Source organism: Sinocyclocheilus grahami, unplaced genomic scaffold (assembly GCF_001515645.1).
Source record: "Sinocyclocheilus grahami isolate Dianchi unplaced genomic scaffold, SAMN03320097.WGS_v1.1 scaffold203.1, whole genome shotgun sequence".
Taxonomy (NCBI): domain Eukaryota; kingdom Metazoa; phylum Chordata; class Actinopteri; order Cypriniformes; family Cyprinidae; genus Sinocyclocheilus; species Sinocyclocheilus grahami.
The window spans coordinates 283,506-302,753 of record NW_015505382.1 but is presented as its reverse complement, the minus strand read 5'-3'; the positions used below and the strand labels follow the sequence as shown (position 1 = coordinate 302,753).

Genomic DNA, 19,248 nt, shown 5'->3' with positions numbered 1-19,248 from the left:
CAAAATTAAAATGCAGCGCTGGTGTTTTTATATGTATGTATCTTTGAAAAGAACCAACTCAGAAAAGCTAAGGTGTCATTAGGGCTGGGTATCGAGTTCGATACTTTTTAGGCACCGACCAAATTGCCTCGATACCATTGAGTATCAAAAAACGTCTCGTCGTTCGGTACCAAATTTCGATACCTAAGGGGTTAATCTCATCAGCATTAGTGAGCCAAAAAGCTTGCAGCACTAGCCGGTGTGTTCGACTAGAAGAGGTGCGGCGCAGATCGATCACCAAAAAAATGGCTGCCCACTGCTCCGGGTGTGTGTTCACGGTGTGTGTGTGTTCACTGCTGTGTGTGTGTGCACTTTGGATGGGATAAATGCAGAGCACTAATTCCTAGTATGGGTCACCATACTTGGCCACATGTCACTTTCATAAGACAATAAATAAGATTTATATTCCGCTTTTACGCAAAACTCACTTTAAACTATAATATTTTTGTTATACTTTGGGCTATCTACAACAGTTAAGAGAACCAAAACCCCAGAAGACATTGAGCAAATAAATATAACAAACAATAGGGTAAAAAATGACAAACTATTTCCATGTCTTCCCCCTTTTTTATGTAGGCTACGGAAATCAGGCGTTCTTTCTCCCAGTCTGTCTCACAGACGCACGCACACACGCGGAGACGCGAACAGAAACTTCTTGTCAGCGCTGCACCGCGAATTGATCAGTAAAATAGTTTCGTAGCTGAAAAGCTACATGACATTTTTCAGTAGCGAGGTTCATGAAGGAGTTTAACTTAAAGATTCGCTATTAGTAGATGCTGCTGCTGAACGCTGCTGGGAGATGCATAGACGCAGGTATTCACACTCGCTTAATCTCTCTCTCTCTCTAATAACCGCATTAGACTGCATTACTAACTGTGTTAGCCGGCATATCAATGGCTCAAGCCTCTGTTATCAGCTCTAAAATGACGTTTTGGAATTTGCAACGGAAGGTTTGGGATGAGGTGCATAAAAAAATTAGTTCAACCCACACGAGATTTCAGGACTTGAAACAAATGATCTGAACAATGTCTTGATGTGTGGTTGTGACTCCAGGCCGTTAAAATTATGAAATAATGAAATAAGAAATAATGTACTCCCGAAGTGGTTATGTGGCCACGACGCCGCGTCTATATGGAATGGTCTTTCTCAGTTCTCTAACAAATTAAGAACTGCATTCGATTTCTATTGACTGAACGCAAGCGCTTATTGCGATAGAAAACACTAACGGTTTCCACTGATTAAGAAATATTTTTGTTTGCTTGGGTGGTAATATTAGGTCTATTATATTAATAGGGAAGGGGGCCCAAAAATTTGTTTAGCCTATGTCACGAAAATAGGTAAATCCGTCCCTGCCGTCTAATATGTGTTTTGGCCATGTAATGTAGCTGAAATTAAATATGTTATTACCTCTGAGTCAGAGCAGCGATCATGGAAGAGAGAACACAAGCAGACAGTGCTGGAAGCTGCTAATGCTCATCAGTAAATCAGTGGAAAATGAATAGAAATCATGATTCTGTCTGAGCTATGCGTTTTAAAACGTACACTAACTAGTGTAAATGTAGCCTAACAGATGTGTAAACTGAAGACTATTTGAGCTTTATTAAAACTATTTTGCACTGATTTATTGTGTTGGTTACATTTTGTTCCTTTGTGCAGTGGCTCAGGAGATGAGTCTTTGAGTTTGCATACACATCAACAAGCTGAAAAATAAAACCAAAGTTTTAAGACCATAGATTTCATAAAATTGGTATCGAAAAAAGTATCGTTCAGGAACCGGTATCGAAGTCAAGGTATCGGTATCAAAAATTTTTGAACGATAACCAGCCCTAGGTGTCATTTTTGTTTCGTCTTTCATGTAATGCCTGATAAAGTAGCGTTTGTGACTGAGCACAGTGCTTATTTGATTACAGCCTTTACCGGGGAAACCGCTATATCGCTCGCTCCAACAGCGCCTCCTGTTGGCAGAGAATGAATTTTCATTTGCAAGTCTGTGGGAAACACTGGTGTCTGTCAGCAAACATAAACAAAAAGCATGCTTGTGAACTGTTTTGAGAAGGTGCTTAAGTTTTGAGCCATGTATTATTACTCTGAATTAGGCTACTATTACTATTACTATCTTGTACCCTGCAATAATCATTTACTCAAACTCACTTTTATAAGATGAAGGCGAAAAATCTAAACAAATTCGGCCAAAATAGCGGCAAAAATAATTGGCATCATATATCGGCCATCGGTTGCCCTGATGTCTAAATATTGGCATCGGCCAGTGAAAAACCCATATCGGTCGACCTCTAATAACGACATGACATTCACAAAGGAGTCTGGAGTGATACACGTATTTAGGTAGATTTTGAGGCGCATTACCTTGAAAAATGAAAGTAATCCACAGCGTCCTCAGCAGCTCAGACGTTGGGAGAAAATGAAGACTCTTATGTTCAGTCTTACATCCAAACACAGAGCATTGGGATTGCTTGCGAGACATTGTTGACGTTACAGATGCTCAAGCGCGGAGAAAATGGAGGACAGCAAACAACCGCTGAGGGTGGAAACTATAGCAATGCAGAGCTGTCAATCAAACCCCGTGGCCCGGCCCGATGCAATGTGACATCACACTGCATGAGGCCTAGTGAGACTGACTTGGTTTAAAGGGGATTACAAAATGTGGAGTGGGTGGATTTTTATCATTGTAGGGTGGTTGTGTTCATGCACTGCCAACATATATTTACGTCCAAACACCATATAAAAGTGGATTTTGCATAATAGGTGCCCTTTAAAGTCGTGAGAAAGCCAGATGTGTCTTTACTTTTGGTTCTGTATGGATATAAAAGCATCACTGTTCCTGTATTAAAAGCAACATTATTTCAATCTTCTCTGAAATGACAGCAAAGAGACAGGTTCAACAACAGGCCTATAGATGATGCTCAGAGACTAGGCTTACAACACATGGTGGAGCTGTTGAGTTATTAGGCTCTGGCTGAACCAGGCCACAGATGGCAGGAAGCCCAGAAGGAACAGCAGGTGTCTGTACTTTTAAGAGAGTTCAAAGTTTAAAGTTCTTTGTCGTTATTTTTTTCCAGATCATAAAACTTTTTTTTTATGCAAAAAGGTGTTAATTCCAATTTTTAAAAGCATTATTATAGAAAGAATGGAGGAAAAGGTTCATGTAAACTTTTTTTTAGATGTTTTTGGCACAACTAAAATAGGTTAATGAAACAATAAAACATTCCTAACATTATTTTTTAAATCGTTTTTATTCAATATTCAGTTTTTTTTAAAGCAGAGTTCCAAGGGCACAGTTTTCTTCCAGTTTGATATTAATGTCCAAGACAAAAAGAGGTAAACTCATTTTATTTTTCTACTTTATTTGATATGGGTTTCCAGTTCTGAACATGTAAATAGCAAATATCATTCGCCATAGTAAAAAAACACACTCTAGATTTAATACTTGAACAGTTTTGAAATTGAACAAAAATTAAAGTAAACAACAGATTCTGGTGTCTGACAGCACTTGATAATGACATTATAATTAAACCCTTAATGGTTTCAGTGGTTCATTATATTTCTACGATATTTTCACTTCAGGTGGCTTTTAACAACAAACACGACGTGCACAAAAATGAACATGGATAACAAAACACAACGTTAAAGATCTTATAATATGGTTTAAATAAACATTTAAATAAAAAGAACGCACAAGCAATTTAAGATGTACAATGAGTGAGGCAGCAAACAAAGCCAATACGTTTCTTTTTTAGGTTGAATGTTTAACACTACCAGATGCCAGAATCTGAAGTTATACAAGCATCCTCCACCTCAGCCTTGCACCCATGCCATCATCAGCACTATCACACAGTGTAAGGATACCCATTATGTGCCTTTAAGAGGCATATTACAGGAGACAGTGTTTTAACAGTGTAACACAGACAAGAATATAACTATGCCATATGTATTGTATTGTTTCCATATTAAAAGCTAATTTCAATCTCTGAAAAGTGAGTGGTGCAAAAACACACTGTAACAAAATAAAAGGCACGATAATTCGGCAATTCGGTGCAAGATTAAGGTGAACCAGGAGAATAAATATATTGACTTCATCAGAGAACCACTATCATATGCAAACAATTGCCTGAGAGTTAAAATGATCAAAACAAGAATAGATTTATTATTTGTAACATGCAGTCACATGTCCAGTCAATAGAGCAAACTGACGGGCAATGCGATAGCTTTCAAAAGTACAAAAACGGTCCGAGAAGGAAGGCTGACATTCCTGTAGCATCCAAGAGCAGGAACTCTCTTTTTACAGAGGAGAACAGCAGTATCAAACATTAAGCAAAGTTATTTTAATGACAGCCCAAGAACATTGCATGCATTTTTATGCCATAGAGTTTGTGTACAAAAGCAAAAAGATTACAAAAATGTCACAGGAGTGGCTTGCACAATGAACTGTCAAGAGAGATAAGGTTTCTCAGTTGGTGAACATACATTGTAGGGCTGTAGACGGTTCTCCTTGGAGTTTCAATGTGTTTAATAAATGGCCAACCTCTGAAATCTTATCTCCAATCTAGAGATTACCTTAATGAATAAAATCCTGGTAATGAGGGAAAAAACAACAACTTAAATATAAAGTAATAATATCTACGATACCCACCAATGGCATGCTAAATATGCAATAACACAGAGAGGTTAAAATAATACACTGGTTATAATTTAATGCCACAAAATTAAAATATGTTAAATGACTTTAACACAGTATTTTAAAAAATATATTTAGTCATCTTTAAAATGCTCAAAGGAAGAATAAGGTAAACATGCTCTTAATAAATCTCAAAACAATAGTTTGTTCAGTCCATTTTTTTTTTTGATTTACAGACTGAAACATTTTAGAGTAAAAGATGTTAATGCAATATATGAATTGGGCTTGGGCACAGTGTTTAATTAAAAAATCAATCCATAGTAATAATTTCTATAATAGAGCATTTTCAGCATTTGTGTGTGTTCTCGCGTAAACTGTTTTCTCTCTAGAAAAATGGCTATTGAAACTCTGCTGTGTGCTGTCTTAATGTCTGGCACACTGTTCATTTGCAGTGAGAGTACTGAAACTAAAAGGTAAATTACATTCATTAAGTAGACAAACTAGGAGAAGGGGCAAGTAAAAACTCTTTAAATTTGTTGGGAGTTTATATTGTAAGAACTACAATTCTTTAACTTCCACCAACCGATATAATCTTCACAATCATCTGTCTGTAAAATACAATTGTGTAGTTTATACCCTGGCCTTAAGATAGGCATCAGAAAGGTTTTGGACTGTAAACAATATTGTTTTGGAAAGCGTATTTTCAGAGCCCCTTTGCTGCCATGATGCACACGCATAATGATACATTTACTGACAGCTAATTTCTGTAAACAGGATTCTTTAATACACAGAAAACCTCAAGAGAATGGAGAAAGAGCAGTAGAGTGTGGTTAAATATTTGAAAACAGGAACTGATCTCTTGTTGGCTGTCGGAACAACATCTCTCCATTTTCAATGAGGCTATACAAGCACAGGCTGATTAAAGACCCTAATATAAGCCCAAAAGCCACATCAAGCCACACAATCAGACTGCAAGCTCAACACCAGAAAAAGTACAAGAGATAGAGCAGGTGTGTTGTGTGGGAAAAGATACTGGCACCCATCTCTAAATCAGTGGACTGTTGATCCATCCATCACAGGCTGCTGGGCTTTACATGGACATCATGTAGGAAAGGGGCAGGCATCGGGGCATCCACTGGAAAGAGAGCCTCTCAGTCATTGTACCCTGAACCAGGGAGTTCATTGGTTAACGTGTGCCAGCGCTCGATTTTCTTGTCCTTGTTTTTCAGACAGTCAAACCAGTGTTTTAGCCTCTCGCCATTGGCATTTATACCTAAAGAGACTCCACCTGGAGAAAGGGAGGACATTTTTCATTAAAACATCTAAAAAACACAAAGGTCAATAGTTCCCCATGGGACCAGACAGGAGAGCAGATTGACATTAGTGGACTTAAACTTCAACAATGGTGTGTATTGACGTCTTTCCACGGTTGAAACAAGATACTTTCTGAGGTTTGATCATTCATGTTTATTTTGTGCTATAACTAGTAAAGAGGAAAAGATGATCGTTTACGTGCCGCTTGAACTGAGGCACTACAGCGATCTTTCACGACACATTAAAGAGTCGCAAAACGGTATTATTTGAATTTCTTACAAAATGACAAAATTTGAAAGCTGAGACTGCTTCATACCAAAAGTAATTTGCTCTGTCCAGGGACGCGGGAAGTAGGGGTGCTGAGGGGGCTGCAGCACCCCCTGTTTTCACATGGTTGCAAATGCAATGCCAAGTTTGTTCATTTAAATTTATTCATTTTTAGCATTTAATAATTTATTTGTAATGATCTCTGAAATGTAAATTGTAAGTGGGCTATAATAAACCCATGTTTATCTTTATAAACATGATTCATTTTACTTGTGATGTTTTCTATATGGGATGATTAGCCTAATCCTCATGAACACGTGACGCTAGCGCGTGGTATCAGACATGAACTGTACAGAAAGCGAACAAGATTAACTTTAATACAAGGAGATAATGGCGCAAAAGCGAATTTCAGATTTTTTAAAATGCCCATCCCAGCAAAAATTTTCCAAAATCGGCATCCAAACAACACCAGCCCCAGCACGAGCACTGACGTAAGTGAACCAGCCCCCCCCCCCAACACGGACACACACAGCACCCCCAACCAAAAACATCTTCCCGCGCAACCTGGCTCTGTCTTGTCTGTCAGCGTGTTGTCAGTTTTTTTCACTGCATGAGAAGATGATGTATGGTGTGAGAGCAGCATGGCTTGTTGGACGTAGCAACAGTAACGAAGGGGGGCGGGTCTTTTTGCGTCCTGCATCTTGCATCCTTTGATAATGTGCAAACTTAAACGTTTGGTTTTCTGTTACATTTGGTTGCTAATTCAGCTTCTCAATCTGACAGTTGGACGACTAGCTGGCTGGAACAGATACAAGGTTTTGTCAAAATAGTACGAATGACTTGTGATAGTCTTCACTACATCATCATGACATCAGTACGAATGGGTTGAAAATTACAAACAAGTAATGTTTTTCCTTGTATTTTCTTTTTCATGTAATTGTTTATTGCAAAATAATTTGTTGCTGTCTTGGAGTTTTATAGTAATTATTAGAGCCCGACCGATATATCGTTTAGCCGATCTTACCGGCCGATATGAGTCCGTCGCCGATATATCGGTATCGGCTAATATGCCACCAATATGAACATTTTTTTTTACAGAACATACAGTGGGGCAAAAAAGTATTTAGTCAGCCACCAATTGTGCAAGTTCTCCCACTGATATGAGCCTGAATATGCCGCCGATACGCCGCCGAAATGAATTTTTTTTTTACAGAACATATACCGCAGCTAAAATGCTTGAAATGGTGTAATTACTTATTTTGTCCAGCAGAGCGTGCTCCATTGTTTGCTACTGGCGACCTGGATGAAACGCTTTAAAGCTTAAGTCTATGGAAAACCACTGAAATTTTGAACTGCCATATCTCCGTACCGGCGTGGCAAATCCGCACCAAATTTGGGGGATCCCTTCAGCTCGAGGAACCCTCTCAAATGCGAATCGAGTGTACGTCTCAAGGCTCTCTTTCGAATGAGACCACCCCCGAGTCGATAGCCCCCGGGGAGGCTACCGATGCACGGAGGGTGGTGTTCGAGAGGGCACCTCGATCTGAAGGGATCCCCCGAATTTGGTGGAGATCCGCCGGCACGTTCGCGAGATAGTTACACCAGCCAACACTTTCACTTCAATAAGGAGGTCTCTTGTTCAGGCAGCAGCAGTCAAGCGTTGGCTTATTCGACCGTAAGTGCCCTGTGAATTGGACTTCACATGATATTCTGCCATGATTCCAGTTCCAAGGGAATGTACACATTACATTTAAAGGGCATTAAAGTGCGCGAGGCGTGAATTTATATTTATTTACAGAGGTATATTATGTCACACTTCACATTTCTCTAGTAAGTTTTGTCTGTGTGTGAAGACAGTAGCGCAAATCCGTGAATGAATGTTCCAAAGTGAAATAAACTTCAACGGAATAAAGTTGATGAAGTGCACTGATGTCAGACTCATTTTGGATAATAAAGATTATTGTTAAATTGTTAAATGCCCTGCCTCCATCATTACATATCTTTTTCAGGTCATTATAAGTGTTTGATCACCACATTTGAGTGATCATTGCAAAAAATTTGTTTATGTATATACGTATATATTCTATTTATGTAAATACTGTATTCTATATATAGTACCAGTCAAATGTTTGGACACACAAATGGGAAAGTGTCCAAACTTTTGACTATAATATACACAAAGAATATTGGCCGATATATCGATATCTGCCTTTTTTTACTCCCTAATATCGGTATCGGCCCAAAAAAACCCATATCGGTCGGGCTCTAGTAATTATAGTAAATTATTTTATTAGACAATTATAGTAAATGTGCTTTATAGTTTATGAAATATTTCATTTTTAATGAAAAACAATGTTTATGAATAATTTAATACAACAATGTAAAAATTTGACATTTATAACAAGAAATGTAAAATTATTCTAAATATAAAATTCATATTCAAAAGTTCATAAAAATTACACTTGTAAAATGCAAAAATGTGAGCAGGGCAAGTAGAAATCTTAACTACTGGCCTGATTGGAAAATCAGAAAAAAAATGTTACTACTGAGCCCTGGGATTGTATCTTACATCGTAAAAGGAGTTAAGATTTGGTACTGCTTTCAATAGGTAACATATCATTAAAAACAGATCTTAATGCAAACTGTAAAAATGAAAAATAAAAATATAGCGTAAAGATAATAATAAAAAATAATAAATTATAAAAAGATAGATTAAACCATATTTGTAAATAGTTCCTACCAATGAAATCATTGGATTTGCCAATGTCATAGTCCCAAACGGTCACCTCCAGGGTCTTTTTGCTGAGGTCAGCATACTTGATCTCATAGAAAAACTCCTGTTAAAGGGGGAATGGAATTAGCATTTATAAAAACTAATGTGAGTTACAGAGTCTGTAAATCAGGCATTGGTCAAGTTCATCTTACTTCATTGAATTCGGGGTTGAGGGTCTTCTTTTTGACAGCTGTCTTGTGCTTTGATTTTTTGTTCTCATCTGGCTTGAGATACCTGAAATACATTGGTGATATTGAGAGAGAGAGAGAAAAAAAGAGATGCATTGAGTTTGATCTTTCACTAAAGGTTAAGTTGACTTTCTTTCAAGATCAATCTGGCACAGGAATAATTCTGAAATAACTGCACCTTAGCAAAGGCAGTAAAACTGGGAGCACATTTGAAACAAATGCAGAATAGTGTTGTCGTATGCAACAAGTCAGTATGTCCACCAGAGGGCATTGCAGCTCCTGTATATAAAATGTGGAGGGCTGAAAGAAACAGCCATGAAAGGATAAACGAGGTTCATTGCAGGACATTTCCACCATTTTGCTCTAGGAGCATTCTTTAACAATTCAAGAAAAAAAAAGATTAAACAACCTCACTTCACTTGTCTGCTGACTTCGAGGTCATTAAATGTTTCATTGCGGCTCTACTCCTGCAAGCCCTCTTAATGAGGGTCCCTTGTTCTTTTACAAAGACCACCAGACAAGCAGACAGCCAACAGACTCAGATCCAGGCAGTGAACCCAGCAGCCTAATAATCACAGTCTGTGTCTTATTTTGTAAAGGCAATAATATAATTGCCCTGGGTATTTATGTAGAATGGCATTCTTTATTTGTATCCATCTGTGAAGCAGAATTAGTTGAATAATAGAGTAAAAAACTGAAATGAATCAAACAGTGTCTTGTTCAGGATGGTACAGAAATGAAAGTAGACATTTAAAGAAAAAGTGAAACTTGTAAAAGGCTCATTTACCTCTTATTGTAACAGTCTCTTGAGAGGGAATGACATTTGCTCCTGTAACTGTGCTGCTGGACAACTATTTTATTCAGCTCTTCTAGTGACTAAATGCATCTGGAGTTTAAAAGGATAAAATGAATGAAAAATCAATTTCATTTACTTCCCAAAATGGTGAACATCAAGTGATATCAATCGGTGAACACTGCTCTGCTCTGCTCTGTGTGTAGATATGCAGGAAAAACAGAGGAACGACAGAATGATCTGAAAATTGCAGATGGAGAAAATAATGACACAAATGCACAAGACTTGCACTGTTTGTTATCACCAGCAGAAACGATGAATGAATAATTTACTATTCAAAGCTATTTTGTAGAGTCAGAACCAGGCTGTGTAAATCAACCAGTGTTTGTACATGTAAGAAACAAAATCATAGTGCCCCACTATTGTAATCCCTCTATAAATCATTCGATTCAGGAAGCGAGGGAGTTGAGAGCTCTAATCCCCTCTGTGTGCTGACGCAGAGATCACTGCTTCATTTCACCCAACACATTCCAGTCCTCAAAATACACAAGCATTTGCATTTCTCCCTATCAAAGACACAATTCTACGCTTATGACATAACTGCTTTGGTATCAAGCGTTGACTAATGGTTCAGATGCTTGTGTTTAGCATGATGAATGGATGTGCTAAGGATTTCCTTACAAACATATATATGTGCACATACATACATCCAACATTGTAGGTAAATCATTTAGCAAGTGATTTATCCACAGTGATTTAATGGTACATTTATTGCAGAGATAATCCCATAGAAATTTGGGGTTAAGTGCCTTGCTCAAAAGCTCATGGCTTTATTTGGAATGTCGCACTGTCGAATGTCGAACTGACAATGATATCTAAGAACTTTGAAAGTAATCAGCTAGCCTACTTAGTTCTTTTTATTGTATGCATTTTATTCGATTTTAATATCCAAATGTTAGTGAAAAGAAGAAACTTTTTGATATCAGTTTGCATATGCAATGAACATCAGTTTATCTTTGGAAGCTCTTTTGAAAGCATCTCTGTATTAAAGGGGTCATGAACTGCCTTTTAAAAAAATAATTTTGTTGGGTGTCCACCCAACAAGATACTCTACCGTCAGATCAGCACTTTAAAGTCAACATGAAATGAAAATTCACCCCATTTTTTAAATGCATAATTGATAGTATTATGCATTTTAAATTATTTGTCTGTGCATAGGCATTTTTTTTTTTTTTACATTGTTTTTTTTTTTATCTCATTTTAATGTCAATGAACTCAACAGAACATCTACCATTACTTCCATTTTCTGTGGTGTATCTAATCTATGTAGGGAAAATCTCTCGCATATTATTTGTAATTTTGACAAAAACATTAATGTATTCTAACTTGCACCGAAATGAAAATTCTTGGCTGAAGCCGAAACCGAACAAAATTAAACACTGGGCCAAATACCGAACACGTTTTTTCATGTATTTTGCCACATTTTTTTTTACCATTGCATAAATTAAAAAGCCAAAATTTGCTTTTTACTCTTTTGTCTTGCTTTTCAAAGAAAAAAATCTATTACAAAACAACAATTAAAAAATATTTAACACTGAACATTTTTTACATTCTAGCAGACACTTTACCAACAAAGCACAATTTAACTTAAAATTAATAAGTTGGTAAAATAATCATTTTTGGCCATCAGACCCCTTTTTTGAATCAGGGATGTTTTATTTATTTTTTTTCTGTACAATTAAAAGCAGCCTTGCTGAGAAGAGACTTCTTTTAAAACATTAGAAAATATTACAGATCCTAATTTGAACACTATGTGTGAATGTTATAATAAATGTATTAAAACAGAGCTGTTGTAATGATTATTATCATTATTATTGTCTTACTTTTTATTTTATTTTACAGAACAACAGTAAAATTACAATACTAACATTTATGAATGTTAATAAGAGTTCTTGCTTTTTCTCAACTTTTATTTTGGCGGAAACGCGCAGGAAGACCTCAATGCTTATTTTTGTTTATAAATGAGTCTTATTATGAATACGCAGAGGTGTAAAGTATTGGAGTAAATGTAATTAGTTATTGTACTTGAGTATCTTTTCGGGTAATTTGTAGTTGTACTGAGTATCAAAGATATTAGCAACTTTTACTCTTTACTTCACTACATTTTTTAATGAGTATCTGTACTCTTTACTCAACTACATTTGAAATGAGTGTTGCAGTTACACATTACATTTTGCATGGACCTAGCTTTTTTTCTGCAGCAGTTTATTTCTGCTACAAAAGATGTGATACTGCCTATTACAGGGCACTGAAAGTACTGCATCTTGTGCGTTTTGCTCTTACTTACCCAAACTTGTCAACAAGGCTACTTTATGTGAATGCGAGTTCCTTAGCAAGTATTTGTGAATCAGAGGTGTTTTATATATGAGATGAGGACATGACTGCAATGAGGCCCAAACCAGCACATCCACTGCAATTTATTTACTAATTGTTCAAGGCCATTTAGCGATTTCAATCATCATACAGTAACCAGCAACGATCACCTCTTCCTCTTCTCATTGAAGACATGCGATGCAGTCCTAAACAGTCTCTCACTTTCGGTGCTTGTAATGATTTTTGTCTCTTTCTCCGACAGTTTAAATGCTTCCACACTGCTGACGTGTGTGCTGCATAATAAAAAGTGCGCGTCTATCACTCTGCGCTGGTTGCTATTTGATCGCGTCATATCATTGTTCGGTACAATTTGTTCTGTCTTTTCGCTAATTCGGCCTAATTTCGGTTGCCGAACATTCGGTGCATTCCTAGTTCCACATGAAACGTTTTCACTAAAGCAAATTACGTGAATTTTTATTATTTTAGTATTCCTGCACATGAACAGTTGAATTGTGCTTTTGGTACAGGAAAAACTTACGTTTTAACATAGGGGTCAGAGAAGCCATTGGCATCCATGGCAGCGAGATGGGCACAGCGGATGATGCCCACCACTAAGCCACACTTCTGAGAGCTGTACTTCAGAGAGATCATGATGCGCCCTCGCTCCTCCAGAGACTTGTCATCTGTCTTGTCGATCTGTGTTGAGACACACACACACAAATAGAAAACCCAGCCGTCAGTCCTTAGTAGATAATTTATTAATTCTCTCAATTAGTTTCATGCACCACTCTCTTCTTTCCAATGTTTTCTTGTCTAGACTTTTTATGGCAATCTCAACTGTTGAATTTAAGGTAAATCTTCTCTCTCTCGCTCTCAGAACTTTGTGGATCCACCAAAGCCGTCAAGCATGAAGTTAATTAGCTGTGGAGGAGGCGTCTCTGTTCATCCCCCACACACTGCTGTCTCATTTCCGTCCCCACTGGAGATCACACACACACACACACACACACACCCTCACATACACATTGCAGAGTCTCTTCACACAACAAACACACTTTGTACTGTTTGCCAGCTGGTGGAGTCACTCTCAGGCCTTAGAGCACATCCCAAGTCAGTCTTTGTGTTTAACTTTTGTCAGCTCTACCTGTACTGTAGTCCTGAGAGCAGATCCCAGATCAGTCTGTGTGCTGATCTTTCAGGTGGGTGACATAATTAATGGATAGAAGTGAATAGAGCTAAAAAAACTACTTCTAGAACTTTTAAAAACTTACTGGGAAATCTCATATTGTCAGGGTTGGAGAGCATTCCATACCTGTCAAATGTAATTTTAATGTCATTTTTTAAATGGAAAGACTTATCTAAATCGGTGGTGCTTATCTTTTTAAAACTGACTCATGAAGGCTAACTGAAAAGTAACTTGGGAAAAATCTAAAGACAATTGGGAAACGTTTGTCATTATATAACAGTTTCAGTCCTGCAATTTGATTGACTAAGTGGTGTCCTATAGGACTGATTTTTTTTATATATACTGTTTTTGTCACTTTGGTTGTCTGTGTTTGTGTGTTCCAGACACACTGTCAGTCTGTGCATCAGGGGCATTCAGTCCATAAAGCTGTGAATGTTCTGCATACCCAAGCCATTTAAAGAATGAGTTCAGGGACTGGCTAAATATTAACATTACTAAAAATATATTGTCATTTGAGGTGAAACATAAGGCTTATATAAAAAAAATGCTTGGAATAAGTAACTACGTAAAATAATTTATTTGCCAAACGATGGTAATTTTAGGCAAATCTGTGCTGGTTATGGAGGTACGGAGGAGTTTATCTCCAACACTAATTAAACACATCTGAACCAGCTAAGATTTTCAGACTCAATAGACATTTCTATTGTGAATATTCTATAGTGTTTAGAAGCTGAAATGAGCTAAACTCTGCAGGACGCTGGCCCTTTAGGTGAAGGTTTGGACACTCCTGGATACAAGTAAGTGGATTCATAACAGCTCACCCGATTCATGACAATGTGAATCGTCATTATTTTATAGCATTTTCGTTGCTTTTTGGCAATGTAGGTGATTTCATGCACAAGAAAATCTGTCCATTAATTGCTAGCCCAAACAGAAAAATGCGCTGACGCTGCCAGATCTCGATTACCATGCCTTTATTTTGAGAGTATGTATTGACGGGAAACAAAATAGGAGAGAGAGAGAGGGGGGTGGGATTGGGAAAGATCCAAAGCCAGGACTCAAACCCAAGATTCCCGTGCCAAAGGTGCTGCCACGAGTCTATCAGCGTCAACAAATCACATTTGGTGTTAAAAAACAAACAAACAAACCCTTGACTAAATGAACAAAACCCTCATAACTATATTTTCATTAGCAAAGCAAATTTTGAAAGTCCACTGAAAACTTACTGTATCTTCTCATTTTTGGCATAGAATATGTTGATGACAGTATTTAGCAACATGCTTGCGCAAACTAACAAATAAATAAATATTTATTGTTCTATTTGTTTTCCTCCTTTATTGTTGCATTTGTTTCCCCCATGCTTGACAAGTGTTGACATGCATGTTCTTAAACCGATTACACTTATTAAGCTGATAACAGGTGTGGTCATGTAAATGCATTTTCTTTTATTGGCCTTTTACTTGATTGCCATATGGTCTTAAATGGCTTAGGTCTAAACTTATCGACACGCCTAGATTTTTGCCCATTACCCTTATTTTGCCCGGCATGTAAACACCTAAACTTGTGCTCTTTCAGCTTATTGAAGTGCACAACGCTTCCCTTCTCCTGCTAGAACATATAAAGCAGTGGTTTGTGCTGATTCTAGCAGAGTTGTGTAATATGTGATATGTAACAGGAATGCGTCCTTTCTGTAGATTTAAGCGCATTCAGCCAGAGCGGGTGTTTTGCTTTAGGGGAGGAGGAAATATATCATACACTGACTCTTTCCTGACCCAAGAAATTATAAAAATGTGTTCTCATCCTGTGCAGCCAAAGAAGTGGTAGAAACTAGTTACAGAAACTGTAAACATTAGAGTGTGTACAAGTTTCCTGCTGACATTTTGGCATACACTGGGGTTTTTAATGCTGTAACATCACAACTATCATAATAAATAGAATACTTAAGTGGAATGCGTGGATTCTTATGTTTTGAAATCACAAAATTTAGTAAACTGATTTTTGGTAGTCATTAGCATATGGGTGTGAAAGAAAACATGCTAACTGATTCAGGCATTTAACCGATTAATTCAAAAACAGAATCATTAAGGAACAAAACACCACAACATTGTGTTGGTTGGAGACATGCAATGGTTAATTCTGCTTTGACTTCTTTTGGAACTCTGTTTGTAAGTAACTGGTAATATTGGGTCTAAGTTACTCAAAGGGATAGTTCACCCAAAAATTTTGTAATTAATTACTCACCCTCATGTCGTTCCAAACCCGTAAGACCTTTGTTCATTTTCGGAACTCAAATTAAGATATTTGTGATGAAATCCGAGAGCTTTTTGACCCAGCATGGACAGCAACACAACTAACAGTTCAAGGCCCAGAAAGGTAGTAAAGACATTGTTAAAATAGTCCATGTGACATCAGTGGTCAACTGTAAAGTTACGAAGCAATGAGAATACTTTTTGTGCGCAAAGAAAAGAATAATAACGACTTTATTCAGCAACTTTTTATCTTCCGAGTCAGTCTTTGTTATTTTTGTTTTCATAGTACACAAAAAGTATTCTCGTAGCTTCATAACATTACGACCAAACCACTAATGTCACATGGACTATTTTAACGATGTCCTTACTACCTTTCTGGGCTTTGAATGTGTCAGTTGCATTGCTGTCTATGCAGGATCAGAATGCTCTCCGATTTCATAAAAAATATCTTAATTTGTGTTCTGAAGAGGAACGAAGGCCTTACGGATTTGGAACGGCATGAGGGTGAGCAATTTAAATTTTTGGGTGAACTTTCCCTTCAATATTAACTGTTTATTAAACGGCTGCATCAAAGCAATATCACATTGCGATCTAGTGCTTACAGTCAAATTCACAACAGTGTTCTTGCTCATGTGATATTGCAGAAGTATTGAATAGATGTATGACAAGTAAGCGATAATGCACATACATCTGATTGTTATCACAAAATAAACCCTGACAGGGTGATCATGACCCAGACGCAAAGTTATAATGTATACGAGCTGGATGTACATTATCCCACTTCAATCCATGAAGCACTTTGACACAGTAATCATGCCTTAAAACCTACATCCACCACCCTCAAATGAAGAAGACATGCCTACAATGAAGTGTATCGAATTGCTTTCCTTAACGTTTTTCTCCTTCTCCTGCCAGACCATATAAAGCAGTAGTTTGTGCTGATCCTAGTAGAGCTGCGCCCAGGTACTGATGAAAAGACTTCCTGCCGAGCTATAGCTTTAGTTTGTGACTAGAGTATAACATTTCAGATATAAGGTATGGTCCAGGTACTAACACACGTGTGGGACTGTGTCCCTCCCTCATACATTCATGGTTGTATATTTCCAGTGAAACAAAAATGTATGTTGAAGATATGGCAGGTTTTGAAACAAGCGATACAAGCTGCAATTGTTAAACCGTTGTTAGTTTTCTTCCAGCAGCAAGCAGCCTATAGCTTTATCACATCGTATTGTTTGCTGGTGTTTGTAAGCCTGTCATGTTTGTCTCAGATTGGTGATGGATGTGAGGATGTTGCTCCAATGATATTTGATTTCTAATTAATATGTTGATTCTAATGAGAGTCACTCATTAGGGCGTTCTAATCAATTTGATATCTGAATCTCCTTATGTAGCTTTCAAACTTCCCTCAATTTCTCCATCACTCACAGACAACCACACTGATGATTAGCACAACTGAGCTCCTTCCGTCGTCAGACTGATTCCTTTCCACAGATGAGCTCTAAAAGACTGTAACTCACAGGAAGTTGTTTCTCCAAACAGTTGCTGAAGTTCTTAGTCTGGTTGGGTTTGAGTTTCTTCAAGGGGATTCGGGTTTCACCAATGAATTCGTTGTGGCGGAATTTGTCCTCGTCACACACTGAAATCCTAGATGAAAACAAAAGATTGACCGTATGAGTTCTGGCTTGTAGATTTGACGTGTAAAGGAATTATGTAGCTAGTGAGAAGACTTTCATCACCATGTTAATCTGATGTACCATTTCAAAGCTTTCAAAATACATTTCTGATATTATCTAGAACAGTTCTGACCCTGTCTGAAACTACTAATAAAATCTGTACTCCGTTCAGTCAAAGAAATATATGGAGGAGTACATATCCTCGTATCCAGTCAAGTGTTGAAGGCAGGCATTACAAACTGATTCCCCACCACCTGTGCTTCAGAACGTTTTTGAAAAGCACTAATTCTCTGTCAAATACATAGTGTGACTGGAACCAATTATTCAGTATATCCCATATATTTAGAATCCATAGCAGAAGCTCCATGGGAGGATCTTTTTACTATAGATGTTCATTTGCATTGAGCTTGCTCACTGTGAAATGAGTTTTCTGTGCTATTTGCAGTATCGCCAAGAACCACTTGATCTGTGGGGGTAGGAACAAAGGCACGGCTTCTTTTAGTTTTGCACAGGTCAATAATAACATTTGACTGGATACAGATGAGTAATTCACACAGGAAAAAAAAACTTACTGCTGATATCTCTCATTTAGAGATAGAACAGATGGCCAGAATAACAACAAATCCATGCGTTGATGAATTGGCTAACAGCAGAAAGAGACAATTATTTCACCAAAATATGAAAATCTCTTTATTTACTTTATTTACCCTCAAGCCATTTGAAAGCTATAGGACTTTCTTTCTGTTAAACTGAGATATTTTGCAGAATATCCTAACTGCTATTTTCCACATAATAAAAGTGCATGACTTCAAGTTCCAAAAAGGACATCAAAAACACCATACACTTCAAAGTAAATATGACTATTGTGTTATTAAGGTTGGGTATATATTTTTTTTTTTCGATACCGGTGACAAATCGATACTTTTAAAACGGTTCCGGTGCCTAAACGATGCCTGAACTGATACTTATTAAAAAATAAAAAATCCACCCCAAAAAATGATGGATTGGCCATTAGAATAGAAATAGAATAGAGTGCGCAAATGTTAGAAGGTCAAGTATTTTAATTAAAAAAATCAAGCAGATAAAATTAGCAGTAGCATTAGAATAGAGAGTGCTAGAGTTAGAGGGTCAAATGAAGATGAAAGAGATGTGTTTTCAGCCGTTTCTTGAAAATATTAAGGACTCAGCTGCTTGGATTGAGCTGGATTGTTCCCTCCTCCACCAGGAGGGAACAATTAATGTAGAAGTCCATGAAAGTTTTATCATAGGTAGAATGCAAAATGTTTCAATACAAGCATTTCAGTCAAATGTAATTTATGCAATATTTCAAACCTTTAACCCACTTGGGAAAATCAACCCATGGCAACAGTTTAAAAGTAGCCCAATTCTGTGGAAAAAATGCGGACTTGGCAACCCTGCATCCAACAAGAGCTACCGGAGTCAGCTTTGACTGATCACAGGCCGAGAATAAGGAGAAATGACTGACAAGACCATGCTGGATAATTTGCTGCTCAACAGATTCTGAGCTCATGACAAATATCTGATCTTGTAAGATGTGCTTGCTCCCTTTACACAGAGTGCGTGTGATCGCGAAATCGAAAGTGAACAGCGCAAACGCTCATTCTCATTCAAAAATATTTAAATACACCACATCCTGAGAGCGGCTCCCTGATGCGCCAAAATTATAAACAATATTAGAATGTTTAAAAGAGTGGACCCAAAAATCGCGTGAGCGAAACACATGTTGCGGGAGCAGGCGG

At 37.5% G+C, this 19,248-nt stretch overlaps 2 protein-coding genes across 6 annotated transcripts in view; one reads left to right on the top strand and one right to left on the bottom strand.

Annotated features, from left to right (window-relative positions):
- The window catches only part of LOC107595467 (L-asparaginase), a 21,724-nt gene extending 7,688 nt beyond the window's left edge, over nt 1–14,036 (top strand). For 2 of the 4 annotated variants that reach the window (XM_016285874.1, XM_016285873.1), the window contains exon 7: nt 13,258–14,036. In XM_016285874.1, the coding sequence (XP_016141360.1) occupies nt 13,258–13,587 (330 nt within the window). In that variant the 3' untranslated portion in view covers nt 13,588–14,036. Of the gene's footprint in view, nt 1–2,922; nt 3,121–3,794; nt 4,750–13,257 lie in introns of those variants that run through there. The other 2 variants (XM_016285877.1, XM_016285876.1) reach the window with 2 other exon arrangements.
- The window catches only part of LOC107595466 (double C2-like domain-containing protein beta), a 138,489-nt gene continuing 124,703 nt past the window's right edge, over nt 5,463–19,248 (bottom strand). Inside the window, exons 6-10 of one of the 2 annotated variants that reach the window (XM_016285871.1) lie at nt 17,333–17,459; nt 12,919–13,076; nt 9,179–9,260; nt 8,994–9,090; nt 5,463–5,960 (exon numbers count right to left, since the gene is read on the bottom strand). In XM_016285871.1, the coding sequence (XP_016141357.1) occupies nt 5,824–5,960; nt 8,994–9,090; nt 9,179–9,260; nt 12,919–13,076; nt 17,333–17,459 (601 nt within the window). In that variant the 3' untranslated portion in view covers nt 5,463–5,823. The remainder of the gene's footprint in view (nt 5,961–8,993; nt 9,091–9,178; nt 9,261–12,918; nt 13,077–17,332; nt 17,460–19,248) is intronic. The other variant, XM_016285872.1, reaches the window with a different exon arrangement.